This window comes from Pteronotus mesoamericanus, unplaced genomic scaffold (genome assembly GCF_021234165.1).
Source record: "Pteronotus mesoamericanus isolate MK-2021 breed Mesoamerican mustached bat unplaced genomic scaffold, CSHL_Meso_final scaffold_232, whole genome shotgun sequence".
Taxonomy (NCBI): Eukaryota; Metazoa; Chordata; class Mammalia; order Chiroptera; family Mormoopidae; genus Pteronotus; species Pteronotus mesoamericanus.
Window position 1 is genome coordinate 14,431,306 of NW_026555311.1, and position 22,404 is coordinate 14,453,709.

The 22,404-nt window shown below is 38.3% G+C and overlaps 1 protein-coding gene across 1 annotated transcript in view; it reads right to left on the reverse strand.

The window, feature by feature from the left end:
• The window catches only part of METAP1 (methionyl aminopeptidase 1), a 92,388-nt gene extending 70,383 nt beyond the window's left edge, over positions 1 to 22,005 (reverse strand). The window contains exon 1 of the mRNA XM_054591703.1: positions 21,715 to 22,005. Within this exon, the coding sequence (XP_054447678.1) occupies positions 21,715 to 21,828 (114 nt within the window). The 5' untranslated portion in view covers positions 21,829 to 22,005. The remainder of the gene's footprint in view (positions 1 to 21,714) is intronic.
• Positions 22,006 to 22,404: the final 399 nt, after the last annotated feature.

Genomic DNA, 22,404 nt, shown 5'->3' on the forward strand with positions numbered 1-22,404 from the left:
TCTGTACTTTCATGTCACTGCCCCGACAGGTCATTTCCCACTCTATTTTAGGCCCTACTGACTTGTCAAACTGCCAAAACAGCCTCCCAACTGGTTTCCTTTCCTCCACCTTCATCTCTCCCTAATCTTTTCCTATTCTGACCTAGACCCTACAAATAATTACTAGAATTAACATTAAATGGTTTTCATAACTTGACCATCTACCCACTCTTATCCCCTTAAGAATTTATTATTTTCCCATTTCCACCATCTCAAAACTATAGTAAATTTATGTTGATGAGGATAAGAGGAAATGGGTACAACATACAATGTTAATGAGTGTGCCGAATGGACAGCTGGTACTGAGGAGGCTAAAGGTATCAAAATACAGCATGCATGTAAATACTTAATACATAAAAACATACACGGTGGGGCAAAAGTAGGTTTGCAGTTGTTCATAAATAATACAATAATAAATAATAAGGGTAAAACTGTGTTTTGCATACTCATGACTGTAAACCTACTGCCCTACCCTGTACATTCACACTCAAAAAAATACATTCACACTCAAAAATATACTCAAAAACATAAAAATCCCACTTCCAGAAGTTTAATCAAAGGAAATAACCTGACAAATAGCAAAGATGTATGCAAATTTAATGCTCACCGCATCACTTAAAATTGTGAAAAATTAAAGAGAATTCAGGAACCCATCAATATAAAATGGGTTAGATAAGTTATGATTCAACAACGTAAGTTAATTTTATAGTCATTAAAAATGATGGAATTAACCTTACACATGGACATATAAAAATCTACAATGATTTACGTTTTAGCAAGCCAAATTAAAAGTGGAAAATCTAAATAACATGGAAATTAAACAATACACTCTAAAACATAACCAATGGGGTCAAAAAGGAAGACAGAATGGAAATTAGAAAATAATCCAGACAAATGAAAACAAAATACGAAACACCAAAAATTATGGAATGCAGCAAAAACAATGCTAGAGGAAAGTTTATAGCTATAAACACCTACATTAAAAAAGATCTCAAATTAAAAACCTAACTTTGTACAAACCAAATCTAAAACTAGCACTCTTTCATGATGATAACACTCAACAATATAGAAACAGAAGAAACTACCTCAATATAATAAAAAGCCACATATGGAAAGCTGACAGCTAACACCATACTCAATGGTGAAAGAGTGAAAGTTTTTCCTTTTAAGACCAGGAACAAGGAAAGGATGCTGGTTCTCACCATTTCTATTCAACATATTATTAGAAGTCTTACCCAGAGCAATTAGGCAAGAAAAAATAAATTAAAAAAAGTAAAATTATCTTGGTTCACAGATGACATGATCTTATATGTAGAAAACTTCTAAAGATTCTAAAGTAAAAAAAAAAACTGTTAAACAAAATCAGTAAAGTTGCAGGACACAGTATCAACACACAAAAATGATTTTTTTTTCCTGTACTTAAACAATGAAAAAGGAAATTAAGAAAATAATTCCATTAACAATAGCATCAAAAAGAATACTTAGAAATAAATCTAACAAAGGAGGTAAGAGAGTTGTACACTGAAAATTACAAAACATTCCTGAAAGAAATTAAAGGCACAAATAAATGGGAAATGCCCAATGTTTATGGACTGAACAATTAAATATTATGAAGATATCAATACTATTTAAAGCAATCTACAGATTCAACACAATCCCTATTAAAATCCCAAAAGCATTTTGTACAGAAATTGAAAAATATCATCCTAAAGTTCGTACGAAATCTTAAGGGAACCCAAACAACCAAAACAATTTTGGAAAAAAACAAAGCTGGAAGACTCACATCTTGATTTCAAAACGTATCACAAAGCTACAATAATTAAAATAGTATGGCAATGCCGTAAAGACATATATACACTAATGGAATAGAATCGAGTACAACCATAAACCCTCAGGTATATTCAAATGATCTTTGACAAGGGTGTCAAGACCACTCAATGACAAAAGGACAGTGTCTTCAACAAAAGTTGTTGGGAAAATTGATACCCACATGTGAAAAAAAAATGACATTAGACCCTTATCCTACACAAAAATTAACTTAAAATGAATTACAAACCTAAATGTCAGGCCCAAAAGTATAACTCCTAGAAGAAAACAGAGGTGAAAATCTTCATGACATTGGACATAGCAATGATTTCTAGCATATGACACCAAAAGAGGGAACAAAAGCAGAAGTAGGTAAGTGGTACTACATCAAACTTTGACTTCTGTTCATCAAAGGACACAATTAACAGGGAAGTGGCAACCTATGAAATGAAAAAAAAAAAAACCCTGCAAATTGTATATCTGACAAGGGGTTAATCTCCAGCACACACAAAGACTCCTACAACAGAATGAGTGAAAACTCAAATAACCTGATTAAAATATGGGCAAAGGAAATGAACAGACATTTCTCCAAAAATGATATACAAATGGCCAACAAGCATATGAAAGGTACTCAGCATCACTAATCATCAGAGAAATACAAATCAAAACCACAATGAGCCATCATCTCACACCCACTAAGATGTCTACTATTTTAAAAAAAAAAACAACCCTCTGAAAATAACAAGTATTGGTGGGGATTTGGAGAGGCTGTAATTGTGCACTGTTGGTGGGATTGGTGGGATTGTAAACCACTATATAAACCATACTGGGATGGAGCAATGCTATAAACAAACAGTATGATGGTTCCTCAAAAAATTAAAAATATAACTACGAAATGATCCAGCAATTCCACTTCTAGATATTTATCCAAAAGAATTAAAAGCAAGGTCAAATCGATACTTGCATTGCCATGTTCACAGCAGCACTGTAAATAGCCAAGAGGTGGAAGCAAGCCAAACATAATCAAATGATGAAAAGATAAACAAAATGTGATATATATATACTATGGAATAATGTGCAGCTTTAAAAAAGAAGGAAATCTTACCAAATGCTACAACATGGATGAACCTTGAGGACATTAAATGAAGTCAGTCAGTCACAAAAGGACAACTACTGCGTGATTCCACTTCTATGACGTATCTAAAATAGTCAAACTCACAGATACAGAATTGTAACATGGTGATTACACTCTGTAGGGCTGGCAGGAGGGACCAAAGGAGCATTGTTGTTTAATGGGAATAGAGTTTCAGTTCTGCAGGATGAAAAAGTCCTGGAGAGCTATTCCACAACAAAGTATACTTAACATTGTTGACATGTGCAATTAAAATTAATTAAGATGGTAAAATTTATAAGTGTTTTTTACCACAATAAGAAAAAAATACATTTTATAAAAAAGGGAAGTTACACAATTGTGTAGCTGCACCTGAAACTAATACATTGATACTGCATGTAAAATGGAATTAAAAATTAAAAAATTGAGATATATTTTTAAAAACTGAATAGTTGTATAAAATATAAAGCAATGATCCCATTTTTATTTTGAAAAAATAAAAACAGCTAACAGTTAAGCGTGCACTACTACTATTTGTGTGCTAGTATAATGCCAAGCACATGATTTAGGCACTTGGTATGTATTAACAATGTTATTTCTCACAACCACTATAAGAGGTAGGTACTATTATTACCACCTCATTTTACAAATGAGAAAGCTGAGACCTCAGACAGATTAATTAACAATGCCCAAAAGACACATAGCTAGTTAATGGCAGTACCAGGTTTTAAATACAGGCCTTCTTGAAACAGTGTCTATGCTCTTAACCTTTATATAATATATACACAGAAGTCTGAAAAGATAATAAACCAAACTGCTAACATTTTCCTAGGATATGATCATGATAAAGTTCTCACTTTATACGTTTCTCTCTTATATTTACACAAAGATCATGCACTGCTTTTTATATTGAAAAACAAAAGGAAATATTTGCATTTTGGAAAAAACCTCAATGGGACAGCAAAGTCTCTATCCCTACAAACCATTTTATTTCCTTTCGCAGTATACATACATGTACTCATACTCTTCATTACAGTAAAGCTAACCTATTTGCTGTTAACACACATGCCTCAGCTTGCTATTGCCACAAACACATCCTTTCGGTGGACAACACGTCCTCTCCTTCACCCTAACACAGACCTTTTTATCTTTTATACCATTTTTCACCCATTTAGAATGCTGCTTTCAAACACTGTGCTTTAATGGTTTTATTTTGTCCTCCAGAGATATCAGCGAAGTTCCTTGAAGATGTTACTACCCTTTCTCCCAGAGGCCAGGACACTCGAGTAGCATGGAGCATACATAACATCCAGATCTAGATTTATAAAGACATTTCTACCAGAAACAAGGGCTACTTGGAAACAGAACCGACCCCAAATCTGATATACAGAAATTACAAGGTAAATCTGATTTGTCTTGTGCCAAAAGCCAGGAAGTAATGAGAGACTAAAGGGTCAAAAGAACACAAAAGCCACTATGAAGAAGCCACTATGGTTAATGATAACCAGCATCAAAAAGAATAGGACTGTAACTGATTTAATATTTAATGAAGGAAAAAAGTCCAAAGATTCCTAAACTGAACATTGAAAAAACAACAGTAAACATTTGGGACCACTGGAAGTGACCAGTATATTACCAGCACACATCTTTTTATTAGGAATATTATACTGCCATTTTTAGGTGCAACATAGTTTATTCACCAGTGGATGAGGGAAAACTCTTCCTTACAGGTAAAAATAATCAGCTATTAAAAGACAACGGCATTGGGTGGGGGTGGGGGGGAATCGACTTTGGTAATCCACACTGAAATAATTATCAAGCAAAGATCATCATGGATACTAAAACCACTAAGAGAAAGATTGTTGGGGAAATGCATATTCTCATAATGCCAAAGTATCATCCCACAGATTACATAGTAATTGAAAAGTGAAAAACATACATTTACAATGGCGATCTGGTAGCAACCTCCTGTGATCATGTTTAGTACCACTGGACAACCAGGCATTCTGTGCCTCCGAAGGTGATATATGAAATACACAGCATCACCTATGAGTCTTCTTGTCAAGTGAATCTTGACAGAATCTAATTAGGTCTTTGGACCTAATTTCTGCCTTACAGAAAATACAGAGGTTAAAACAACTTAGAGATACTAATGAGGAGCCCTAACCTGTGTGGCTCAGTTGAGCGTCATTCCACCAAGCCAAAGGTCACCAGTTCAGTTCCAAGTCAGGGCGCATGCCTGGGTTGCAGGTTCCATCACCGGTGGGACATGAGCAAGAGGTGAGCAATTGATGTTTTCTCTCACACTGATGTATCTCTCCCTCTTTTTCTCCCTCCCTTCCCCTCTCTCTAAAAATAAATAAAATCTTTTTTAAAAAGACACTATGAGGAAATAATAATTGAAAATGTATGATAATATGAGACAACTGACTAGTCTCTTCAAAACATGAACATCATGAAAATAAAGATGAGAGGACTGTTCTAATTTAAGAGAAACTAAGACACAACAAACCAAATGCTATTTGTGAGCTTTGGTAGAATCTTGATTCCTAAAAACAACAACAACAAAACCCAAAACAAAAATACAACTATTAAAGATGCTTTGTGAATCACTGAAATAGTTGAATAGGACCTTAGATTAATTTCCTTAAACGTAATCACGGTATTGTAGTTAAGAAGAATATCTTCTTCATTAAAAGGTGCATGCTGAATATTTAAGAGGTGTGGTTATCATGCCAACTGTGACTTATTCTCAAATGTTTCAATAAATACATACACAAATGCAATACGCACAAGCACACATAAGTAAAGCAATACAACAAATATTAATTTAGATGATGGGTGTATGGCAATTAGTTACAAGAGTCTTCTTTAAACTTTTCTGTTCAAAATTTTTCACAATAAAAATCTGGGGAAACTCAATAAAGTTGTAAAATAATCGAAGGAAAAAAACTCCTTCCCTATAGCTTTGACTTAGCACCTCTTTGTCATTTATCTTTTTAAAATACTTCCTGCCAGTACAGGTAACCATAGGCCCCTTGAGAGCAGTTACATTTTTTAAGTTTACAGATATGAAAATAGCCCAATGAATGTTATTCAAAAATAACACAGAAAACTAGGTTGACAAAAATTAGTATTTCTGCTAATATCAACCCTAGTGAGGATACGGGACAATAAAGTTTCTGATGATGGGAGGATAAGTACAATCACGCTGGAAAACAATTTGACGTCACCAAAATAAAGCTGAACACATACATACTCTACAACCCAAAATTTTTCTCCTAGGTATATACCCAAGAGAAACTCTCGCACACAGACACCAGAAGTTAAGTACAAGAACGTTGAGAGCAGCACTGTTTATAATAGCAAAAACCTGAAACAACCCAATTTACATTAACAATAGGATGAATAAATTCATAGGAATACCAAAGAGCAATGAAAATAAATGAACTAGAGCTATGTGCAATATAGATGAACCTCAAGAACGTAACGTTGAACAAAGAAAGGAAATTGCTGAAGAATACTTGCAGTGATTTCATTTATAAAAATCTCAAAAACATCAAGACTAAACAATGCAGTACCTAGGAAATTAAGCCTATTGAAAAGCAAATGAATGATTAACACAAAACTCAGGATAAGGGAGTACCTCAGGATGAGGAACACATAGGGCCTTGTGGTTTTACTGTTTTACTAGTCATGTTCTTTTTAATAAGTTAGGTGGTAAATATATGGGCTTTGACTGTATTATGTTTCTACTGTATCATTATGGATGACTTATTATTGTTTTTATTCTTACTCAATATCTAATAAAAATCATTTAGTAAAAAAAATTACTTGCACACAAATCCTGACTGTAACATACTCAAAACCTCAATTCAAAAGCAATATTGAATTATTCATATATTGTAATAACTGCATTTATATTTTCCTCTACATTTATTTAACAGTAAACAATGCCAAGTCATCAATAATGAAACAGTCAAACCCATCACTAACACCAATTAGTGAAATAATCAGGAATAAAATAAATCCCATCTGAAAAAGAAGTTACGCCCTACTCAAGAAAAAAAATCTGCCATGTCGAAAACCTTATATTTATCAATTTTACTGAATGACTTAAGATCATAGCTTGATGAATAAGACAGGCTTAATCTTCAAAAATCTGATGCAAAGGGTTGTCCTTTTGCACCTTTTATCAAGACAATCATTAAATTCAGTTTCACAATATGGAGAAGTCTCTGTTGCCTCCCATTTTAGATGATAATCAAATTGCTAAAGTCAGAATTTCACTTATCATTTATACCTTACACACTCTTCAAAAGCATCAACTTATGACCCAGGAAAATGCCACACTAGCAGACCCCAGTTGACAGGGTTCTTAGGAATGCTCTCCAACAGGCACAGCACACCTAGGGTTTATCATGAAGAGGTCCCTACTGAACTTTACAATAAAAAAGTAAGTTTCTGGAGACGAAAAGGGGGAAAAAATCTTTCTTTAAATTATATTTTATTGATTATGCACCAATTTTTCCTCCACTGTCCCTTCCACTCACTGACCGCCCCTCACCCTGGCAATCAACATAGCTTTGTTCATGCCCATGGACCATACATGTAAGTTCTTTGGCTACTCCATTTCCTATCCTGTACTTTACATCCCCATGGCTATTCTGTAACTACCTATTTGTACTTCTTAATCCCCTCACCTCTTCAACATTCCTCCATATGCCCTTCCCATCAGGCAACCAACAAAACGCTCTCCGTATCCATTATTCTGTCTCTGTTCTTGTTTCCTTAGATTTTTAGACTCAATTGTTGATAGATATGTATTTATTACCATTTTATTATTCATAGTTTTGATCTTTTTTCTTATATAAATCCCTTTAACATTTCATATAATAATGGTTTGGCGGTGATGAACTCCTTTAGTTTTTTTCTTGTCTGTGAAGCTCTTTATCTGCCCTTTGATTCTCAATAAGAACTTTGCTGGAAAGAGCAATCTTGGCTGTAGGTTCCTGCTTTTCATGACTTTGAGTATTTCTTAACAATCCACTCTACCTTGCAAAGTTTCTTATGAGAAATCAGCTGACAATCTTACGGTAACTCCCCTGTGGGTAACTAACAGCTTTTGCTGCTTTTAAGATTCTCTGTTCATCTTTAACCTTTGGCATTTTAATGATGATGTGTCATGGAGTGGGCCTCTTTGCATCCATCTTGTTTGGGACTCTCTGTGCTTCCTGGACTTGCATGTCTATTTCCTTCACCAAATTAGGGAACTTTTCTTTCACTATTTTTTTAAAATGATTTCCAATTTCTTGCTCTTTCTCTTCTCTTTCTGGCATTCCTATGAGGCAAATGTTGAAATGACTGAAGTTGTCCCAGAGGCAGCTTATACTAACCTCATTTTTTTTTCTTTTTTCCTCTTGTTGCTCTGATTGGTTGTTTTTTTTTTTTGCTTCCTTGTATTCCAAATGCTGATTTGATTCTCAGCTTCATCCACTCTACTGTTGTTTCCCTGTAAATTGTTCTTTATTTCAATTAGTGTATCCTTCATGTCTGACTAGATCCTTTTCATGCTGTTGAGGTCCTCACTAAGTTAATTAAGCATCCCTATAACCAGTGTTTTGAACTCTGCATCCGACAGATTGCTTATCACCATTTTGTTTAGTTCTTTTTCTGGAGTTTGATGTGTTCTTTCATTTGGGCCATGTTCTTTGTCTCCTCATTTTGTCAGCCTTCCTGTGTTTGTTTCTATGTGTTAGGTAGAACTGCTATGACTCTCTGTCTTGGTATCATGGCATAATGTAGTAGGTGTTCTGTAGGATCCAGTGGCACAGCCTCCCCTATCACCCAAGCTGGGTATTCAAGGTACACCCTCCTTGTGGGCTGGGGCCACTCTCCTCTTGTCATTGAGCCTTGATTGCTGTTGGCAGGTCAATGAGAAGGATTTACCCAGGCCAATCAGCTGCAAGGAATGGCTGTGTACACTGACCACGAAGCTCCACCCTCCAGGGAGGATCAGCAGTGCAGAGACAGGGTGGTGGTGCTCTGATGTGGTCTGTAGCTGTCCACTGAGTGCACAGGCTCTGGGGTTTCCTGGGTGGTGTTGGCCAAGGTCAGTCCTAACCTGTGTTCTGCCCAGGGCCACGCTGCATGAGCTACAAAGCAATCTGAATGGCTACTCTCCTTGTGCTTAGTTTGGAGGTTCCCAGGCAAAGCCAAGCTGTGAACCTAGGCTGGGTGCTGCTAAGTGCCTGACCTTGGGCCACTTAACAAGAGGTATGGGGGCTGGGGACTCACTGAGGTTGGCTGTTGCTTGTCTGAGAAGATTTAGAAAGTTGTGAAGCATGAGCCAAGACTAGACATTTATATGGAAAAGCCACTGTTAACAGCTTGGTTGAGCCCATGACTTGAATGGGGCAGAGCCTCAGGGGATCTTCAGGGCAGGTGAAACAGTGTTAGCCAGGTTGATGGAGTCTCAGATATGGCACCTGCCTACCAGCTCTGTGACTCTGTTGGGGGAGTGTTCAGAAAAGGAACAATGGGCTGTGCCCTTCTTTCTGTCTGGGAGAAACCTGCCCCCCAGCTCTCTCCTCAATGCCAGACACTTCAGTTCCTCCCTGTATGCTGCTAGTGCCTTTCAAGTTGCTACCCCAGTCTGGAGCTCAGAAGGAGTGAGTCTGAGTAAGTCTGTGTGCAGGTTCTTTAAGAGAAACTGCTTGGGTCTCCCGAAGTTTCTTCCACTGACTTAATCCCTGCTGATTTCTGCAGACATAAGTTATGGGGTTTTATCTTCCTGGTACTGGAACCCTGGGCTGGGTGGCCTGGTAGTCCTCACTCCTGAGATATCCCTCCCTAATTTTTATCCACCACACATGGGTGTGGAACCAGTCCATTCTGCATCTCTGTCTCTGTGTCTCCACCCCTCCTACCACCCTGGATGGATGTGGGTTTTTTTAATTCCACAGTTGTCAGACTTCCATTCAACTCAATTTCTGATGATTCTGAGTGATGGTTGTTCTGTAGTTTAAATTTTGGTGCAGTTATGTAGGAGGTGAGCTGTGTTTGCCTACACCTCCATCTTAAGACCTTTTCTAATGAAAAGAACACTTTAACATAGGATGTAACTTAACAAATTTAAGTGTCAATACAATTTCCATTGTTCTTGGTACAATATTGAATAGCAGACTTCTAAAGCTTATTCACTTTGCGTGACTGAAACTTCATGCTGTTAATCAGTAGTTCCCCAGTTCCCCCTCCTCAGCACCAGGCAACCACCATTCCCCTCTCTGATCTATAAATGTGATTATTTCAGATAACCTCATGTAAGTGGAATCATGCATATTTGTTTTTCTGTGACAGCTTATTGCACTAGTATAATGTCCTCAAGTTTTATCCATGTTGTGGCATATTGCAGAATTTCCTCTTTTTAAAGGCCGAGTAGTATTCCATTTTAGGTATATATCACATTTTGTTTATCCATTCATCTGTCCACAGCCATTTAGGTTGTTTTCACAACTTAGCTATTGTAAACAGTGGGGTGAGGAGAGAACTTACTTGCAATGTGTAACTTGGGGAAAATTTCCCAAAGAACCTTTTGCTGGGTTCAGCTATAGCTGCCAAACAAACATGTCGAATAAAGCAGGCCTAACTTTCAGGTTATGCTGAACTGTTCTTTATTCAAAGCCTGATACCAGACTGATACCAATCAAGGAAATAAAAAAAAAAGACTTGTAATTGTTGAGCTGGGAGTACCACCTGCCCAAATATGAATAAGCAAAGGCTTCATGTCAAAACTATGAGGTAGGGAGAAAGATATTATATTTATATTTCATTACATTAAAAATTTAATATGGAGAGAATACCAATGGTTGCTGTGTAAAGTATTCCTGCCTAATATACATTTACTAAATAGGTTTGCTATTAATACAAAAGACAACTCCTCATTAATACAGGAGTTACCGTGCTACTGCTTATCCCTCCTAACATGTGTCATGTGTGTCACCCCCATCAAATTTACTAAGACCAAACTAAAATTCTGCAAATATGCCAAACCTGAAAAGGACTTACCAAAATAAGGGGGGGGTGGGCGCGGGCCTAAAACTTCTATCCACAAATTATATGAACCACATGAGATCATAACTACTTCCAATGGCCCTTCAATATCTGAAAAAGGAACTCATTTAAAGACTTGTTCAACATTTGATTACCTGCCAACCAAGTAATGCTTCTTCCTTTTTACAAGTTCAAGCAGAATATAAGTATAGTTCATTCCAAATCGCCAATGTAAGTATTTACATTATAAGCATGTCAATAAAAGGAGATCTCCACTGACCTCCAGAGGTCCTCACACCAACAGAAATCCACTAACGACATTGTGAGAACTACTAGCAGCTTGAGATGGTTCACGCAGGTTCATGTACCAGTCCTACCATTATTCTGTTACTGAGTAAATCAAAATGCTTTAAATTTTACACATTTTTTTCTTTCCCCCTCACCAGACCTCCCACCCTCAATCCAACCCCCTGTGGCTTTGTCCATGCATCCTTTATACATACACAAACATTTACTGACAAGCAGTAAAACAGCAGCTAAAACACTGAAAATAAACTAAATTCAATCATAGGTAATTAAATAAAGGACTACATATATAACATAGTTTGTTATTCAGCAATTACAAAGGATAATGTAAATATAGCTATAACAGACATTCTCAATGTATTGGTTAATACAAAGGGGATGACCAAACACCCTAGGATTATGTACATTATGGTGCCATTCTGGTAAAAAGATATACAAGTATGCACACATTAATGTATATAAAATATATAAATGTCTGTAAAAATACACATCAAAAATTTCATAGAAATAATCACTGAGTAACTTTTCACTTGTATTTTCTAATTTTTTTACAATAAACATATTAGTAGTTATTTTTGTTTAAAAATCACCTCTTTTATACCTTCATTCTACCTTTCATTTAAAGAGGCTACAAGAGTTGTACCCAATCATTTAACTTACAGAAATACCTAGGGATGGTGAGTAATGTGAGAAACTTAAAGAAAACCCCCATAATAAAAAAAGCATAATATGGTTAGTATCTCAAAGGATGATGAAGATGAGTTTCAGAAACACTCTGCATGTCAGAAATTTTGTTACTGAAGAAAAAATGAGTTTCAGCCCTGACCTATATGGCTCAGTTAGTTGGGCATTGTTCTACAAACCAAAAGGTCACCTGTTCAATTCCCAGTCAGGGCACATGCCTGGGCTGTAGGTTCAGTCCCTGGCTGAGGTGCATACAACAGGCAACCAATCAATGTTTCTCTCTCACATCAGTGTTTCTATACCTCTCTCTCTCTCCCCCTTCCCCTCTCTCTAAAAATAAATTTTAAAAAATCTTAAAAGTTTCACAGGATAGGGCTGCATTTCAAAGATGCTACATATTAGAAAGGCAACTCCTACAAAATGCCCAGCCACTCACTTTCTTCCTGCACACCTCATTAATCATCTGACTGTCACTGCTTCTTTGAAGAGTATTGCAAGAATTTGTTCAAAATGCTCCTAATAAATATTTCTCCTTAAATACTTTTAAATCTTCCTTATAACTAACTGTAATAGCATCAGAAATGACACTATATGCATTAAAGAAACATTTACTGAACACTGTGTTAAGCACTTCACATGCTCTCTCTTATGCATCTTCCTCTCAACTTTATGAAGAAGAATGCACCATTAGTAAGGTCCTAACCTTACTAAGTTAGGACATGAATTACCTATGGACACGGGAGCAAAGATTTAAACCCAAGTCAGACTTCAAACCCAGTCTCCTTCTTAGACTATACTACTACCCTTTAAGTTCTCATGCCTTATAACTGAAGTTCTTTCCAGCTGGTCCTTTAACTAAAGACACCATAGCAACTGTCCTGGGCTGTAAACTAAAGGCTTTAATCATGTATTTAATGTTCCATGATTTCCTTCCCAGGCCCACTGACCTTTTTGCTTTCATTTCATGAACTAAGTGCCTTGCCGACTGTGTACAAAGTACTTAAAGAAATACAAAAATGAGTAAAGCACAGCCTCCATCCTCAAAAAATTGTTATAAACTCCCAGAGACTAGGCGTAAACTACTAAACTACTATTAAAACTAATAAACTACTATTAAATAAGATAAACACTTCCATTAAAAAAATCATCAAACATTCAGAAACCCCATGAAAAGCTAAAATTTTCAAGTAAAATGAGCTTTACTCATTTAAAGGGCCAAACTTTTCTTAAGATTAAGCATCTAAGATAAAAATATTTCTACCTTCTGAAACATAAAACACAGTACAATAAAAAGAGCTAACGATTAAATTTACTGATGTACTGTTTTACACATACTGAGTACTTAGTCTTCACCAAAACCCTGAGGTAACTACTATTATTGGCCCCATTTTAAAAGCATGTAATGGAAAACAGAAAGGTTAACTTATTTATCCACACAGCTATTAAATGCAGCAGTCTATTGCTCTATTTTGATACATTTATTCATTCATTTCAGCACTTACCCTCAATTTTAAAAAATGTGTCAAGGAACTTTAAATAAAGGTCTCACCAAACAAGATATATGGATGGCAAATAAGCATAAAAAAGATGGTCCACATCATTCGTCAACAGGAAAATGAAAATTAAAACAAGAAGATACCACTAAACACCTGTTACAATGGCCAAAATCTGAACACTGACAAGACTAAATTGAGTTAAGGATGTGGAGCAACGGAAACTCCCATTCATTGCCAGCAAGAATGCAAAGTGTTACGGTGTGTTTTCTTTTTTTAGTATTTTTTAAAAATTAAATTTCTAAGAAATATTTATTTTTATTTAAGATTACACTTTTGGTTGATATATAATTAGTTCAATATTGCAATTAATTCAAAATGAATAAATTATCTTCACAGAGTTTCATAAAACATTAAATATTCATTCCAAAATTTACAAGCCATTGAGTTAAAAGTCAGAGGAAGAAAATTTTTAAAAACATATTTCTAAATATAATCAAGATAACACTGAATCTCCCGTACCTTACTTTTTAAAAAGTTGTAGTAACTAATATCACTTTATTTTATTTACATTTGCTTGAGAATATTGTATTTTAAACTTGTCATTTTTTAGGATTCTTATGACGTACACGCGAAGTCCATTTTGCTACTTCACATATAAGAATGATATAGAACTATGATTTTCTCGGTGATGTTCTGAGAAACTGGGTAACCTGTTAAGTCATGAACATTCTTAAAGGACTGCAGGTCCCCAAAAGTTCAAATCAACACCTACAATCCAATTCAGAAAATCTCATCTTTTATTTTTTATTTTTTTAATTTTATCTTTAAATCATGTTTATTCTATTACAGTTGTCTCAATTTTCCCCCCTTTGCCCTCTTCTATCCATCCAACCCCACCCCCCACTCCCACAGTCAATTCCCACTCTGTTGTCCATGTCCATGGGTCATTCGTACGTGTTCTTTGTTTAGTTCCTTCTCCTTCTTTCCACCATTGTCCTCCTTCCCCCTACCCTCTTGTCACTTTCAGACTGCTCCATGTTTCCTTGCCTGTGGTTTATTTTGTTAGTTTATTTCCTTGAATAGATTCCACTTATAGGTGAGATGATATGGTATTTGTCTTTCACCGGCAGGTTTATTTCATGTAGCACAATACTTTCCAGTTCCATCCATGTGGTCACAAAAGGCAGGAGTTTCTTCCTACTTTCACTTTTTTATAAATGCAGATTGATTGAATTTATTTTTTTAAATGCCAAAATCCATTATAAAATATTAAAAAATTTAAATCCATTATAAAATCTCGGCAATCATGACACCTGCACAGAAGTAATCAAGTAGATCAATGAAATAAAATGAGCATTCTAGAAACAAACGTATACATCTTTCCAACAAAGTAATATATGATTAAATTGATATTTCAAATCAATGGGGAAAATAAGGCTTATTCAACATGTAATGTGCATGGATCACTATTACTTGAAATAAAACAAATATAGAGCCCTATGTCACACATTATACAAAAAATACTCAGGTGAGTTAAAAATCAATAGGTAAAATCTAAGGAGTTTTAGGAGAAAATACAAAATAATATTTTCCTTACCCTCAAGTAACATATTCAAACCCAGAAGCTATAAAGTAAAATACTGATAATATGACTGTATTAAACATTTCAGGCTATACGGTAATAGTCACGTAAAAAAAGTTAAAGGACAAGCAATAGAATAGGAAAGTATTGGCAACATATCAATAAAAGAGTTAATAGTTTGTTTTGCTTTGTTCTGGGAAAAAATTCCACAAATATTTAATCAACAAATGGATAAAGAATACCAGTCATTTAAAGCTTTTTAAAAATAATACAAATAGGAAGGAAATATACAAAAACAGGCTTGGTTTCAACAAATAATAAAGTAACAATAAAAATAACACATCATTGTCACAATCAAATTAATAAGTATTAAAAAAATTGGTAATGTGAAGTATTGGTGACTGTGAAAGAAATTGGGTATTCATAGACTCTTTTTCTTCATCTTCTTAAAGCAGTCCCTTTAGCATATCTTGCAATGCTGGTTTGGTGGAAGTGTATTCTTTCAGCCTTCTTTTGTCTGGGAGACTCATTATTTCACCTTCCATTTGAATTGAGAGCTTTGCTAGGGAGAGCAGTCTTGGTTGCAGACCTTGGCTTTTCATTACTTGGAATATTTCTTGCCATTCCCTCTGGCTTGTAGTGGTTCTGGTGAGAAGTCAGCTACTAGCAATACGGGGCTCCCTTATATGTTACTACCCCTTTCTCCCTTGCTGCCTTTAGGATTCTCTGTCTTTGATATTTGCCATTTTAACAACAATGTGTCTTGGAGTGGGCCTCATTGGGTTCCTTTTTAGTGGGACCCTCTGTGCTTCCTGGACTTGTGTGACTTTTTCTCTCCTCCAATTAGGGAAGTTTTCCATCATTACTTTTTCAAACAGCTTCTCTATCATTCCTCCTCTTCTTCTTCTGGTATCCCTATCATATGGACATTACTACATTTCAGGTTGTCCTGCATTTGCCTAAATGCTTCTTCATTCTTTTTGAGTCTTTTTTCATTTTCTTGCTCTTTCTGGGAGCTATTTTCTCCTTTATCCTCCAGCTCGCTGATTCGTTCCTCTGCTTCATCAAGCCTGCTTTTGTTTCTTTCTACTGTTAATTCAGAAATTGTATTCTGAATTTCCTCCTGTCTCTTATTGATAGTTTCTATGTCCTTTTTCATGCTGATATAGTTTGCAGTAAGTTCCTCGTAGTTTCCCTGTTTTTTGTAATTCTCTCTGAGCTCACTGAGCTTCCTTAGAACCACTGTTTTGAACTCAGTCTCTGATAGTTTACTTGCCTCTATTTCATTTAGTTGTTTGTGGGGATTTCTCCTTTCCCTTCGACTGGGGGATTTTTCTTTGTCTTCCCATTATCTGTGAGACTCCTCTTTTTTGCTTCTGCTTCTTAAATTGATCTGTCTTGATTTCCTAACTTTGTGGTGTGAACTTCTCTGGTAGGAGACTGCTGGGTTTTTTTTCTTTCTGATCTGCCTCTGATGATGTCAGATGTTGACCCTGTCATACCTTAGGCAATCTGTTCGAGACTTCCAGGAATCTACTGCCTGTGGCTGTCTCCTTCAGCTGTTAACCTAGTTACTTTGCACTCAGCAGGTTGACTTAAGAGACACCACAGGGCAGGGCAAAGTCACTCCTGGCAGCAGGGTTATTGGGTCCTCTCAAGCTGCTGCTGCTCAGAGAGTGTCTGCCTGAGCCCAATGGCTGCTGCCGTATGGGGGAGGAGTCAGCACCAGGATCCCGCTGGCTACTCTCTCCTTTCTCTCCAAAGCCTCTGTCTTCAGTCTCTCCTCAAGTGTTTCTAGACCACTCTGTACCCCCGTTAGCCAGGGATCTACTATCTGTGGCTGCTACTTTGTACTCGGCTGTCAAGTTTTAGCACTACCAGGCCTAGGCAGAGCCTCCTGGGGGCAGAGTTATTGGGTTCTGTCGTGATGTTTCAGCTCAGGGGAAAGGTCTGCCTGAGCAAGATGGCTGCTGATGAGTCAGCACCAGGATTCCCTTGGCTACTCTCACAGTTCTCTCTCCAAAGCCTCCTTCCCCAGCCTCTCTTCAGGTGTCTCCAGCCCACTCTGTCCCCACTTTTGCCAAAGCCTAGGGTAAGTGGCGGCAAACAAAAATTTATGTGTTGGCCCTTTAAACAACCCTTTGTGTCTCCAGCCACCTGTCTCTGGCAGAGAGCAACCGTGCCGCTTTTCGCAGCTGGCTGTTATCTGTGTCCTGTAGACTGGAGACCCCCGCTCATGGTTTAGACCCCGCTCTTCTCAAGGGGATCCAACTGGCCATTTCAATATCCTTTTGGTGCTGCCATCCGTGGGCCCCCTGCCCGCCTTTTCTCGAGTCTCTACCGCACTCCTTACCAATTAGATTGCACTAAAGCCGATTCTTCTGTCTGTCCGAGGTTATAAGGCTCCTCGCTCACTATTGTTCAGTTGTTTGTTCCAGATGATTTCTCCACAATTTAGTTGTAATTCCAGGTTGGTCCTGGGAGAAAGTCAGTGTGACTTCCACTCACTCCTCTGCCATCTTGATCACAGTGTGTTTTCTTATGGAACGAATTATACTCTTATAATCCAATTAATCAATCATGCTCCTTGATATTTACCCAAAGGAGCTGGAAACTTGTATGTTCACACAAAAACCTGCACACAGATGTTCATAGCAGCTTTATCATAATTTCCAAATCTTGGAAGCAACTAAGATGTCCTACAGTAAGTGAATGGATAAACTGTGATATACCCAGACAGTGGAATATTATTTAGCTTTTAAAAGAAATGAGCTATCAAGCCATGAAAAGTCATGGAGGAATCTTAAATGCATATTGTTAAGTGAATGAAAGCAATCTAAGCAGGCTACATACTCAGTAATTCTAAATATAAGACAGTCTGGAAAATCAAAGCTATGGAGACAATAAAATAAATCAGTGGTTTCCAGGTGTTGGTGGGGATGGAAGGGTGGATGAATGAACCAGCAATGCCCAGAGGATTTTCAGGGGAGCAGAAATAGTATGTATGGTATAGTAATAGATATATGTCATTATTCATGTGTCAAAACTTACATATTACACAGCATTATGAATGAACCCTAGCCCTGGCCAAGTGACTCTGTTGGTTGGAGCATTGTCCTAATACATCAAGGTTGTAGATTAGATCCCTCGTCAGGGCACATATAAAAATCAACCAAAAAATACAAGTGGGGCAACAACTCAATGTTCCTCTCTCCCTTCCTCCCTCATTCAAGTCAATAAAAATAAATTTAAAAAAATAAAAAGAATTAACCTTATAGCAGACTATGGATTTGGAATGATTATGATGTGTCAATGCAGGTTCATCCTTGGTAAAAAGTGTACCAATCTGATGAGTAATATTGATTATGGAGGAGGTTATACATGTTTGGGAGCAAGGAATATATGACAAATCTCTATACTTTCCTCTCACTTTTACTGTAAACCAAATACTAAAAATATTAAATACTAATTTTTTTTTTACCTTAAAGAAAAATCAACTTTCAAAATTTTTACCAAAATACAAATTTCAGTATCTTGTTTTTTTTTAAAGAAAAGGAAAAGAAGCTAAGGGATGATCCCATGTCAGTAGTAAAGTGAACTGGCATTCAGCCAACATTTTCAGGCTCAGTTATGTTGTGTCACTTTTTGACACCATGAAAAGACCAACCTGTCAACTTGTCGTGCACTCTATAGAAAGTATATCAGTCTTATGGCAATGAGTCTGTGCTCACTCATGAAATTTTCTTTATTTTTCTAGAATTTAAATTATTAAGTCAAAATAGTGACACTGATAATGTTTTTGATACATAACCTTCAACTGTTTTCAATAAATATACCTATTTACACACAGAAAAAATTTATTGACCACCTACTGCATATAAAGCATTGTGTTGAAAAATGACGACGGGGCAGCAAACAAGGTAACTTTATTCATGAAGCTCACTTCAATCAGAAATTGAAAAACAGATAAATAAAAAAACAAATAAGATAATTAGATTGTATAAATTATAAAGGAAATAAACAAGGTAGTGTGACAGAATAACTGGGAAAGGCTCCCTTCTGTAAAGGCGTTTTGTAGTTTTGTTTCCAAAGACAAGCTGGTTAGGCAAGGCAGGCTGGGAAGCAGAGAAGCAAGGAGTGGAGGAAAGACAGGCTACTCCTAGTGAAGATGATTGGAAAAGCGGCAAGAAGAAGCCCTAGTTTCATCACAGATGTGGAAATTGGCTTAGAAAAAGTAAGTGATTTGATCAAAGTCTCAATCTGGGACTGAAAGAATAGCTGAGATTTCAGAAGACAGGTTACATTTGGGGTGAAGGAAAGAATGTAAGTACAACCTCTGGTTACAGCAAGAGAATAAAGTTGACGACTCAGAAGAGGTGCCCTGATTATGGGGCTAGCAATGATATTACTCTACTTGTTATGGGGGGACCATAGGCATAATCACACTGTGCTATGCTACAGAAAAATAACTCTTGTAGAAAAGGTTTTGTTTGGTTGGTTGTTTGTGTGTGTTTGCACGATGGGGAACTACAGTAGAGAAGTACATTAAGAGACCACTACAACTGACTCAGTGAAAAATTTTAAAAACTGACCCTAGGAGGTAGTAATAGAAAAGAAGACAGTGTGAGAGCAACTTGGGATATGTTTGTTACCGTTGTTACAGGTATACCGTTACTACAGAAACATACCTGCAGAATCCAACATGAAATAACTCCAATCCTACAGTACTGAATAAACTCTGCATGCTTTCCCAAATGGGTTGGAATTTTTCTACAAATCCCATGAGCCAATGTTCTTTGTACTGAATACTACCATGCCTAAGAGAATACCACCTATGCCTGATGAGTATGGTTTCATAGTATCTTTTTAAAATCTCATTAGATAAGTGTCTGTACATATTATTTCATTTAGCATTACAATGCCCACCTAATCTTAAACATAATGTAAACCACATTATTCTATTCAAATGGTACGCAATTTCCAAAAGGAAACTGTGGAGCTTTTTTTTAAGTCCAGGTCCCACACAGGCCTCAACAAATGATAATTTGAAAATTGTTTTAAAGAAACAAAAGAACTCTTTCCACGTGTAGTATGTTGAGTATTCCCACTGCTATTTTTAGAATGAACACCACTTCCCCTTGTGCAACCTTTTCTAAATGATACTAACAAGGTCAAGGATCATATCCTATCCAAAAACAAGACCTATACAACATAGATATCTATGCTCTCTTACTATGGCTTATCTACAAGTGATTTGACTTACAGATTTTACTTATATGTTTATTTTGCACACTTCATGTTTATATATTTAAAATATTTATACTATTTGTATTTATTGTTCTTAAGTATTTGTTTTCATTCCAGTCACTGATACTTTTACATATGGCAGTGTTATATCATACTGGCGGGCTTTAAAGATATGCCTTAGATATTACCAGTATTTCATATTCATTGGATAATCTGGGGCTCAGAACAACCCTATGAAATACGTAAGTAAAATATTTTCCCCTCTGTACAATGGTGAAATTGGAGCTTAGAAAGGTTGGGTAACTTGACTAATTCAAGATCACATAGTAATTGGCAGGGGCAGGATCTTGACCTGATCTTCAGACTCTATGTTCATGCTCTTCTCCCCACCAGGGCATTACCAATTTAATACTTGAATATTCATGTGTCTTCTACAAACCTGGGCCGCGCCACTATGGCTCTGCCAAAATCCCGAGTGTCGAAATGCAGCCGGAACAGTAGCACTTTTCAGTAAACACAAACATGAGCACACGTTTCGGTCAGGACCCCATTCAATGCAGGGTTTGCTCCACTGCACAAAACTTATTAAAATACACAACAGCCTTAAAGCATAACCCTTAACAGCACTTTTTCATTCAGTGGTAAGTTCAGTGAATGCCAAAGTGACTCATACGGTTAACTTATGGTTTTCTAAACTAATAACTTTGGATGCCAAAGGAAAATAATGAATTACACAGACCTCTCTCCATCATCACCCCCGAAGTTAAGTGTCAAAGCGAGATAGTTAAACACGAGGACGGAGGTGGAGCTGGAGCCAGCATTCCTCCTCCCTGCGACTTCCACCGTCCCCAGGCAACCCATTCCTCAAAGCCCAAAGGATCTCTTCCGACCCCAATCCCGCCGTGACCAGAGTGACTACCGGACCCGGAGCGCCCCGCGAACCAATACAGGAGCCCTGCCCGGAGCTGCGGCAACGACAACTCGCTCGGCTAGGGCCGCCCCCTTCCCGAGGCGTCCCCACCTGCCCCGTAACCCGCACACCTGGAAGCCCCCGTCCCGGCAGAATACTCGTGGCAGGAACCGACCCGTAAGTGCGGCTCCCTAGGGCAGCCCGGCGACCCCGGGCAAGTCCGCTTCCGCTTCCACCCCACATGGCCGCGAGAGACAGCGCCCCCGCCCCCGCATGCGCCCCCAGTCCCGCAGGGCCCGGGATCGCTGGAGGCGGGAGGGGGGCGCCAGCGCTGCGAAACCTGGGGAGGAAGAAGAGCAGCAGGCGCGCCTGCCGTGGAAGAGGAGGAGCGCGTCCTGACCCGCCGCAGGGGCTGGCGGAGAGGGAAGGGGAGAGGGTCAGGCGGCGCTGGCGGCGGCGCCGCGGAGCAACGGGCATCTACCTGCGAACAGAAGTACGAGCCCTGGATGCCCAGCTTGATGCAGGTGGGACACTGGAGCTTGGCCTCACTGCTGCAGCCGTCCGTTTCGCACACCCGTGTCTCCACGGCCGCCATGCTGCCTGGCTGCTGGAGAAGCACCCTACCGAGGAGAAGGAGGAGGAGGGAGGGAGGAACGGCTGGGTGGAGGGACGGCCGGGGAGGAGAGAGAGGCCGAGCCAGAGGCGGAGCTGGGCCAGCCGGGCCTTGGGACGGAAGGAAGACGAGCGCCCGCTCGGCCCAGACAACACTGCGCGCCCCACCCCTTCCCCGCGCGCGCATCTGGCGCCCCGCCCACCGCCTTCGCTCCGCCCCCTACCCCCACCCGCTGGCCGCTGGCGCGCACGTGGGAGACGTGGGACACCCTCGCTGAAACAGTCCCTGGCCCTGCGCGCAGCTCCGCTGTCTGCCCTTTGGGAGCGCGATTTCCTAGCGCCTTGCAGTGGAGGCCAGTGGAGGCCAGGTGAGGCCCGTGAGGATAGGCCCACGTGCCTCGCGCTCTCTGCCAAGAGAGACATATCCCCAGTAGTCCTTTACTGATTGAATCTCAAGCTCCTGAATGACCCCCCACGCTCCCTGGCGGTTGCAAAGGTCTCTGTATTCCACTGCGATAGCACATCCAGCAACTACTCAGAAAAGGAAAATAATATCCTT